This window comes from Saccostrea echinata, unplaced genomic scaffold (assembly GCF_033153115.1).
Source record: "Saccostrea echinata isolate AGI-Se365-2 ecotype Australia unplaced genomic scaffold, CSIRO_AGI_Sech_v1 ptg000001l, whole genome shotgun sequence".
NCBI lineage: Eukaryota > Metazoa > Mollusca > Bivalvia > Ostreida > Ostreidae > Saccostrea > Saccostrea echinata.
In genome coordinates, this window is record NW_026889750.1 from 25,467,746 (window position 1) to 25,479,089 (window position 11,344).

At 33.5% G+C, this 11,344-nt stretch overlaps 1 protein-coding gene across 1 annotated transcript in view; it reads left to right on the plus strand.

Annotated features, from left to right (window-relative positions):
- Positions 1-3,138, plus strand: part of LOC133187911 (nuclear receptor coactivator 2-like) — a 67,477-nt gene extending 64,339 nt beyond the window's left edge. Inside the window, exons 22-23 of the mRNA XM_061323311.1 lie at positions 260-411; positions 855-3,138. Coding sequence (XP_061179295.1) covers positions 260-411; positions 855-926 — 224 coding nt within the window. The 3' untranslated portion in view covers positions 927-3,138. The remainder of the gene's footprint in view (positions 1-259; positions 412-854) is intronic.
- The last annotated feature ends 8,206 nt before the right edge of the window (positions 3,139-11,344 follow it).

An 11,344-nucleotide genomic window follows, 5' to 3' on the forward strand; every position in this document is an offset into this window, starting at 1 on the left:
CCACATTCGTCTCCTTTCTGACAAAAGCATTTTCCTTGAAATTTTATAGTTGTTGTTGGGTTTGTTTTTTTTTTTTATCAAACTTCATCATTACTGTTTTTTTCTTCTTCTATAAGTTTCTTTCTACATTTGTTAAATCTAAAACAAAATATAATATCAGTATGAAGGCTTTCCATTCTTCATGTTTAAATAGTTTCCAACAGAAGTAAATTCGTTGATGATAAGTTGTGTGAATTTTTGTTTGTTTCATTTGATATAGTAATACCAGAGAACCCAGAAATAAAGGCGACAGCTGTGTTTCGTACACAGCTCATGAATCCCCAAAATGCCGACAGCCCTCATCTAGCCATCCCCGATGATCTTGGGCGCCTTAAAGCTGACCAAGTCCAAGTGGTCGCTAAGGAACCAAGGGTAAGCTAAATTCTCCAGTTTTATAATATACAAGGGTAATGTGACTTCAAGTATGATTAGTAATTAATACAGAAATTTGATTTTAAAAAGTTATTTTGCAAGAGAAACATCGATATTTATACATGTTGTTAAATATACAAGTTAGTAATGTGGGAGCTATTTTTTTGTGAATATCATACAGTATGCTCAATAGAATATCTGCAAAGTCATTGATATGCAAGGGGGGGGGGGGGGGATATCACCAAAAATTTCTGCTCATATAGTGTAAATAACCTCATACATGAATTTCTAGGCTTGTAGTCACTGAACCCTTTGGATGGAAGGGTTTTAAAACTTAAGTGGGTCTTTCTCATTTTTTCATCTGTAGTGCAGCATTTTTAAGTAGTGACTTTAAAAGTAAATGACATGACATGCAAGTATTTATTTGCCTTTTCTTTTGACAGGGAAATATAGAAGATATTAAACCTGCAGACCACAGCAAGAATAGTCTGCTTCAACAACTCTTGTCTGAATGACATAGGGCCCCCCGTATAGGAATAATGTCACCAAATGTGTATAATGAAATTCAGGGATAACAAACCTTGGGTGCCTGTAAGGCACGATAAAAATGGCCAGTGTTAAATGCCCAGATCTCTACAGAAGATCGTCATGGTAACAAGGCTGTGATGAGAAAAAAAACTATGATCTCAATTTTATTTGTTGGACCGCTAGACCAGGAATGGCAGATTCTTTTTCTATTTTCATTTTCTGAAGTGACTTGTGAAGGGCGTGATATTTTTGTTCTGGAGAAAGACTTGAAGCACAAAGTGCCTGCCATATTTAACATCCAGGGAACTAACTCACGTGACTTCTGATTATTACCTGTAGTGAGCATGCTCCAAGATGGGAGTTTTACAATGGACCGTCATACGGCAGTGTTTTAATAGATATAATCTACATATGGTTGTTCTGAAGATAAAAGACTTGTGAACATTGAATTTTGGCCTCTATATTTTTGTAGACACATTAAATGACTCTACCACAAGGCTGTTTCCTCAGAGAAACTATTGGCCTCTCAGAGGAATCGGATTTATTTTTATCCACGAGTATGGAGTGGATCTATTTTTATCCACTACTGTGGAGTGGGTTTTATTTGACGGGTAACATAAAAATTATAGTCCCATATTGTTGTACATGGGACTGATGGACTTTTTGTTAAAGAGACACAGATTTTAATGTTGTTTTATTCACCGTTATAAACTTTGTGTATCCTTGAATATTGTGTATGCATAATGTTTAAGATATCTATAGTTACATTATATTGTTTTGACTTGTCACAGTGATAGCCAACACAAACTTTATCATCAGATATAGGAATCTATATAATTGTTGAAATGAAATGGACTTGTACATGTTGTGAATGCTGCATAATGTAATTTGTTGATTATTGTAAGTACATTGTGTATATAGATTCTGTGTACAGGAATTCAGATGGACTTTGTGATGGTACAAGATGTTGTTTAATGGTTCTGTATGTCAGAGGAAACGCTGGAGGGAAAGGCAAGAGTTATGTCCCTTCATTTGCCTTATTTGGGTGAGGGCTACTATTCTTGACCTTGACCTTTGTAATTCTGGTGGTGTAAATGCATAACAATTCATTTTTTGTAAATATGTACATTTTCAACTGTATAAGATTTCATCGCCTGATGTTTTTTTCATTGGACACATTGCCATGGGAATTCATTCTTACTTTGATGTTGTTAGATCAGTTCATGTGTAGAAACTAGTGTCAGTTGTGTACAAATATTTTTATTATGAGGCATATTTTCAGACTAGAAGGGTGACATTTTGGTTGTATGAAAAATAAGCGCATCAATTTATCCCCATGATTTTACATGAGGAGACTTGACCAAGTTGAGTTCCCACTGAATGTAGACACCAGTGATTTTTAAACAGAAGGCCTTTTTTTCGTTATTTCATAGCTTTGTGTTCTGTCAAAAAAAGTCAAATTTCAATCTAAACCATACAGTTGGTTTCACTAATCTTATGTGCAATGTGGTCACTGTCCAGTTTTTTGAGATATTTACGAGCTAAAATTTTTACTTACTAGTATTTAACTGTACTACATTATATATTGGGAAAGAGCTTGATACATGGAATGATAATTTGTGAACCAAAATTTGGAAAGCATGAAACAGAATTTGTTAAGAGGTAATTTTTTTTAAAGAGTTGTGTGAATTTTGAAATCAAAATGTTTGCAGTAGAAATTTAGAGAGCCAGATAATTTTTTTTTTTTTGAAACGGGTTGATATGATTTGCTCAATTTTTTTAAAAGTCCATAGCTATGAAAACATAGGGTGACATTTTTTAAAGTTGTTTTATTAAGATTTCATAGTTGGCATTTTCTCATATCTCAACTATTACCTGGTTAGTAGGGAGATGCACACTTTTAATAATGGCCTTTTCTCATCATCTCCTATTATGCACACAGAAAAAAAAAATTGAGGTGCCCTTTATGCAGTAGGGTTCGCCCTTGACTCTTTCAACTTTTCCATTCTGGTGATGTTAATCAATCAAATTTACTCCTTTTATATGGATAAGTCAAAACTAAGAAGACAATTTTAGTTATATGGTGATGCTTCAGTCAGTACCCGGTGATAGACACTTCTTAATTATTCCAGTTTGTTTCTGCGAAAATTAGGCTGCATAATCATCTCATTGCTTCTTATTATAGACATGTTAACAAAATGGATTTCCCAAAATATTAGAAAGGTTCACTTTCATCTTTTCAAATTAAGCCCTCTGTAATTTGGGGAAAAAATGATTGAAGTTTTCAAGAATTCAATTTTTCACTTCAGACTCGGTAATCCCCCCTCCCCCCTTTTAAAGGTAGAAGCTCATATTTGAGACATTTACAGTTATATACAGAATTGTTAATGTCACCTATAAGTTGTTTATTTATTGCTAAAGGGTTAATTCCTCCAATAAAATCTGTTAGAATGTTAAAAAGTTACAGTTAAATGTAACAGATATTATTTGATCCTGGAAAGTAATGGAGTTTTCAAGAGAAAATGACGTAATTCTGTAAAACAGTATTTATTTTCTCTAGTTTGCCAGTGTATTGCCACAGTTTTAATAGGTTTGTCAAGTTCATATCACATATTTCTAAAAAAATTTGATTGAATGGCTGAGAATCTACCGGATATGTCATTATGAAGTTTTCTCTGAGAGAATGATTTCCATTTGCTGGTAAGCTAAATCTCCATTCCAGGGAATTTTTTATGATGAGATTTCACCAAAATTATTAGATTCATATATTTGATATGAAAATATTTTTGTATCGCTAAAAAATTTTTGAATTCTTTTCATTTTTAATCTACCGGTATGTGATATTATTAACATTTACAGATCGAGTGCGGAGAAATTTCAAGAATTTAAGAATTTTAAGGATTCAGAAATTATTGGAATTTTTTTAAAGAATATTTTTATGAAAAAAACCACTTTCAGCTCTTGAAATTTCTCTGTAGCTGGTGATCATGACCGCTGTGAAAATGCATTCAACTCGGTTTAAAAAATTTTAATGTAAGCAAAGGAAAAAGTGCTATTTGTATTATTTTTTAAATATTCTACTCTATACATTGTGACACTATATACATGTATATGTTTCACCTCCAACCCAGTCTTTTTTACCTCAACACAGTTGGAAGGCATGCCTTAATGAGTTAATTGTTAATTGGTTTTATGTGATTTTTGTGGGTCCTTCCAACTGTTGGATTCTCTCATTTTAGTTGTTTCTGTGTTACATGTCTGTTAATCATGAAATAGTGTAACCCATCTTAGATGAATGGAAAAATCAGGAATATGACATTAAAATCAACATCAAATATAAAAAAAAAAATCTTGGTCTTGTGTATTACAAGGGTTTTCATTGAATTTGAATTTTCAAGTGACTGAGAATTCTTTGTCAAAAAGCTCAATTGTTGAATATGGCTGTCATATAAGCAATTTAAGTCAGTATTTTCATATTCATCTATGAGAATGTGGCAATTCTGGGTCTTGAAATAAAGATTTGTAATAACAAAACTAAAGCTGTGGAAGATGAGAACCTACTGAATTAACAAATTGAATAATTAAATGGGGGGGGGGGGCAAAAGAAAAAAAACAACATGAATTATACTTTTTACCAGTAAAGCCCAAATCCTTTTCATCATTATTGGGCCCAAAACTTTCAATGTCAATGCCAAAAAAAAAACAAACAAACAAACAAAATATCTTTTATTAGTAAAGCTATAATCTCTTTGCTTGGATTGGAACGTTTAGTGTCAGTAATACATGTGTATCCAGTAAACTAGTCATCAGATTCCAAGGAGAGAGGTATTTCTGAATTTTGAAGAATCCAGCAAGTAGGATAATGGAAATAAAGGGGAGAGTACAGAAGCCCATTTAGGACCTATTTTTAAATTGTTATAACGAATTTAATCTGTTATAACAAATGTTGAATTCATTATAACGAAATCAAAAATTTGTTATAACAAATGAAATTTGTTTAAACGAATTCCAAAGTTTGTTATAACGAGAAATAAAATTCGTTTAACAAATTCTTAAAGTTATAATGAATTAAATTTGTTAAATCGAATTCGACATTAAGAGTCTATAGAAAAATATTAATGAATTCAATGTATCGATTTGGTTTAAACGAATTTGAGTTTATATTATACAAATACTGCTGTTTTTGAGGTCAATACAATGATTTAGCCATCTGTCCTGAGAGGTAAAATATTCACGGAGTCCGAAGGGCTTTTCAAATAGCGTTTTTATTCTAAATTAAAAGTAAAACTTACGTTCAGAGAAAAAAGAGTGGGGAGGGGGCAGGCCCCCTGTACACCCTCACACCCACCGCCCACTCCAGATTATATGTGCCTGAATGTTATGTTCACCTGGGGGGAAATCAGGTGCAAATGAAATATTTATATCAATTTGGAATTTCCCGATCAATTTTTAGTCCAATGTAGAAAAATTAATCGTAATGTTCACCTGGAAGGTCACGTGTATTCTCTATACAATGTTGGATCTCAGCCAATCAGAAAAATGGGAATTATTTGTTCATATAACAAAACAAATTGTCGTATTCGTTTAAATGAATTAATTCGTTATAAAAAATTTTAGAATTCGTTTAAACAAATTTAATTCGTTATAACAATTTTTTGAAATCGTCAAACGAATTCAACAAATCTAATATAAGGAATTCTAAAAATTGGTTTAGCAAATTAAATTGTTTTAATAAATTCGACAACTCGTTATATCTAAATTTCTTGATAGATCCTATATGGGCTTCCGTCGTGGGAGAGGGAATGTCTCAATTTTTAGCTAACCAGTTGGGCAGCTGTAATACCGTCGGCGTCCCACTTCAAAGTTTTTGGAGCAGTTTTCTACTGAAGTATTCCTATGTCCTAGTTGCGTGGATAATGTATCTACATGTAGTATGTTTCATAGTACTATTCAGGTTTCAGATGCTGCATTTTCAGCCAATATTTTCTAATGAATGAACAGGTTAATGTTTCTGGAGCAGCTTAACTTTTAGTTTCTGGAGTACTATCTCGATCAAAGTTTCAAGTATATATCTAGGGATGCATATTGTCTGTCAGACTTCTTTGAATCATTGGTCTGACCACAGGAGTCTGAAGTTTTTATCGTGAATTATCTTTAAAAAAAAAATACCTGAAAAAAATATTCCACCTTCAACCAAGTAGTATTTGACCAAAATTTTCTGGACCGGATGAGTGAGCAGGTTAAAGTTTTTGGAGCAGGTTCATTCTAAATTAACTATATGCCCTATAGTGACCAAACCTGCATGTATGTGGGATGCACACTAGCCAAACATGCTTCAAATGCTGGATCTAACTTATATTTTTCCAGATTAGTGAAGAGGTTGAAGTTTTGGGAGCTGGACCAAACTTGCTTGGATGATCCATACCATACTTTCTCCAAAAATGGATTCTGGATATGAACTGCATTTTCTGGATGCATGACCATATTTACGTTAACGTTCATTTCTGGGTTACTATAAGCCCCATGCTGACCAAACTTACATAGATGACGCATCTAGGGATGCACACTACCAGTTTTGCTTCAGAAGCTGAATCTTACTTAATTTTGTTTTAGACGGTTGTACAGAAAAGGTCCTGGAGGCGAGCCATTCCCAATTAAGTAACTGAAAAAAAAATCTAACCTAAACGAAACTTGCATTAATGTTGCGTCTAGGGATACACACCACAATATTGCCATTGTTTAATTACAAATGCTGCTTTTTGTTAGAATAACAAACAATGCGGTAGAGATACAGTCTCGTCAGAGATTTATGGATTTGTATTTGAACAGCTAGTTGTCATTTTATGCAACGAACTTGTTTATGACAGGGAGGGGGTAAGTGAACGAAGACTAATTATTTGTGTTTTGTCTTTTTGTTAATTAATGCGTATTTATCTTGAACATGTCAACATATGTCATATGAAGACCTGTTTACTCTCCACTTTATAATATCGTTGTGTACGTGATCTTAGAAGCAAATATAGTAGGTGTGCATTCGATGTATAGCACGTTATATATAAGTAATTATACATATATATAAATTACGGTTATAATGCATTTTAAATGAAAAACATCGTTTACATTTAAGATACAAGAAGGTGTTTAGAATCAAATCGAATCTTCTTCTAGTAAAATCTCTCATTCTCGATATTACATGTATATCTTGATCTTTGAAGATACTGTCCTGTACAAAAATAATTTTTGTACAGGACAATATACAGAAACTTTTTTTTTGGTCAAATGCATGTGATATTTTTTTTAAACAGTGATTACGTTAAAAGTCTATTTCAAAGCGATATTAAGCCAAAAATGACAAAACTTGCATTGATGTTGCATTGAGGGGAGTGGGGTGTTTCAGATTCTACATATGTTATAATAAAAAAACAATACAGTACGTATTTCACTCTCTATCTCTCACACACATACCCTCACTCCCTCACACACACACACACACACACAATCCCTCCTTCACACACACACACACACCCTTTCTCCCTCACACACACACATCTGTCCTATGTTCGGCAAAGTAAACTGGAACAAGAACCACACATTTTAAACCATGTGGTATACGAAGAGAAGATACTATCCTGCTATAGAAGGAAAGACTTTTGGCTTGATCGATAGTAGATTCACTTGATAAAAATGACACATACATGTATATTATGAATAAAACACCATCAGACATGGGCATTGACATTTCTGTTGTTATATGCTAGTTTACAAGAAAACTTGCTTTATCAATTTAGATAGCTGATATAGATAAATGACCATTGTAAACACAAATGAAAGGGGGTGGAATAATATATTTGGATATATATTTAAGCTCACTGAGCTGAAAGCTCAAGTGAGCTTTTTTGATCACCCGATGTCCGTCGTCCGTCCGTCTGTCCGTCCATCCGTCTTCAACTTTTTACATTTTCAACTTTTTCTCAAGAACCACTTGGCCAATTTCAACCAAAGTTGGTACAAAACATTCTTAGATGAAGGGAGGTTAAATTGTTAAAATGAAAGGCCCAGTCCCCTTACAAGGGGAGATAATGAAGAAAAGACAAAAATAGGGTGGGGTCATTAAAAATCTTCTTCTCAAGAACCACTAGGTAAGAAAAGCTGAAACTTATACGGAAGCAACCTGGGGTAGTGTAGATTCTAAATTGTTCAAATCATGACCCCGGGGGTAGGATGGGGCCACAATAGGTAATCCCAATTTTTACATTGAAATATAAAGGAAAAATCTTTAAAAATCTTCTCAAGAACCACTGGGCAAAAAAACAAAAAAACAAAACAAAAAAACCTGAATTTATGTGGAAGCATCTTGGAGTAGTGTAGATTGTAAATTGTTCAAATCATGACCCCCGAGGGTAGGATGGGGCCACAATAGGGAATCCAAGTTTTACATTGGAATATAAAGGAAAAAATTTTTAAAATCTTCTTCTGAAGAACCACTAGGCCAGAAAAGCTGAAATTTATTTTGAAGCATCCTGGGATAGTGTAGATTCTAAATTGTCCAAATCATGACACCCGGGGGGTAGGAGGGGCGTTAATAGGTAATACAAGGGGGAAATCTGGTGAAGAACAGCAGGGCCAAAGTTACTAAGGTGAGCGTTGTGGCCCATGGACCTCTTGTTTTACAATCCATCCACGAAATAAATTAATAAAAAAAGCGCGTGTTTAGCCTCTTTGTTTACTTATTTCGTTTCACTGAAAAAAAGCTGATAAGAACTTGCAATCAAAAGTTTGTGCAATCCTACTTATTTGCAAAATGCATATATGTTTTTTTTTTGTTTAATTTGTTTTTAAATACGAGTAGAAAAGATTAGTCTTCAATTGAAAGATCTACAATAGTATTCTTTAAGATCACAACCAATGGCTTTCCTCAAATAGTAGAGACCTTGAAGTTTGACCTATTTTTCAAAAAAAATTATCTTTGCTTATAACTTTTGATTGAGAGGAGATGGGGTTTTACCGTGACAAGACCTTTCCATTTTACCCTTGAAGTTTGACCTACTTTTCAAATATGTTATCTTTGTTTTGTTTGTTGTTTAACGTCCCTCTCGAGAATTTTTCACTCATTTGGAGACGCCACCACTTGCCGGTGGAGGGCTGCAAATTTTGACCTATGCTCGGCACTTAGGGCCATTGAGCAGTGAGGGATCTTTTTCGTGCCAGCACCTACTGCGACACGGGACCTCGGTTTATACGGTCTCATCCGAAGGACCGGTCTCTACGTCCCACAGTGGGATTCGAACCCGCGACGTAAGGATCAACTCCTTACTCCGCGACTCTAGAGCAGACGCTCTACCACTGCGCCACGCGGGCGACTTTTATCTTTGCTTATAACTTTTGATTGAGAAGAGATAGGGCTTTCATATTTGACATACATGTGCATTACCTGTGACAAGACCTTTCTAAATATTTTATGATTTTTGACCCCGTTACCTTGAGGTTTGCCTACTTTTCAAAAATTTTATCTTTGCTCATAACTATTGATTGAGAAAAAGATAGGGCTTTCATATTTGACATGTGCATTACCTGTGACAAGATGTTTCCGAGTATGCTATGATTTTGACCCCTTCACCTTGACCTTCAAGTTTGACCCAATTTTCAAACATTTTATCAGTGTTGCTAACTTTTGAAGGAGCGAAAATAGGGCATCTATACTTGACACTTGTATTACCTGTGACAAGCATTTCCAAATGTACTATGATTTTTAACCCCATGACCTTGACCTTGAAGTTTGATCTAATTTTCAAAAATTTTAACATTGCTGATAACCTTTGATTGAGAGAAGATATGGCATTTACAATTAAGTTAACATGTTCATTACCTGTTTCAAGACCTTTCCGATTGTATACTCTGGTTTTTGATATTTTTTTCACATGTGCATTATTTGTGACATGACCTTTCGGATTGCATTATGATATTTAACCTCATTGACCCCATGACCTTCATCTTGAAGTTTGATGTATTTTTGAGAATCTGTAATCTCCATCATATAACTGTTATTGATTCAATAATTTATGTCTCTTTTGTATGATGCACCGACAAACAAGACAGTTACAATATGGCTTAAATAATGGCAATAATAAATAATAACCGAAAGCGGGGGACCACAATTCTTGTAATTTGCTTGTTCCTTTCAGTATATATATATATATATATATATATATATATATATATATATATATATATATATATATATATATATATATATATATATATAACATATTTATATATATAACATATTTATCTTTAAAGAAGGTATGTGACCTCGTCTGTTGTACACATTTAATTTTAGACATGTTTATTTACATATTGTCAAAACTAGGTCGACGTCACCGCAGCTACCAAGTAAATGATTGGATTAAAGGGACATGCCTCCCAACCACGTTTCAAAACACATGAACAGTCCTCTTCTGTTTACATGATTTTTCAGGGGAAAATCTAGAGGCAGTATATACCTCTTTGCACTGTTACTAAGAATTGGGTAACTGTGTTAAATATCTGTGCATATGTGCGATATAAACAAGCTTTTTGTGAATGGTAAGTAACACAATATTATTACGGTGCACATTAATTCTGTTGTTGTATATAATATATAATATGCATATCACAAATGTTTATTTAAACATTACACTATCAATTTTAATGTGGAAGTTGTACATATATTTGTGAGTATTTGATGTGCATTTCAATGATATGAACCACTACAATGCAGACCATTGACCAGGGGAGTATGATGAAAATGGCAATTTGCCTTTTCAATGTAGTTTTGACTATATAGTAATAAAAAATTAATGGTTTTAAATATATAAATATTTAAAAGTTTTTTTTTCATAACATCATTCCCTTTTTTGAATTTGAGTAAGGCTAGGAATTTGTAAAAATAGGTCGAATTTCATAAACATTTTATTAATTTTGATAGTAGCACGTATGTACATCGTTTGAACCAAGCTGGATTGTGTTGGTTTCAGGTATATTTAAATGGCACATCTTTCCAATAAAACCGTTCTGTTATGATTACAGTATCTTTACTTGATACAACGAGAGAGAGAGAGAGAGAGATTATTATATGATTATTAAAATCCATGTATGAACATGATTGTATTGAATAACTATTGATACAGTTATTTTACAAGCCGCTGTAAGTGCTAGGTCACGACCTGATTGCGACATACCCCCACTTCTCGTACGATTTTCTCGCATGATGAATTCGTCATGTATTAACATGAGGACAATATTGTACACGTAATTCAATGTACATCCTTTTTTCGATGAACAGGAAAAAATACTCTGGTATTTAAATTCCCTTTTTTAAAAGTACTTTATGCCTATCGTCATTTAATTTATTTATATTACAAACACA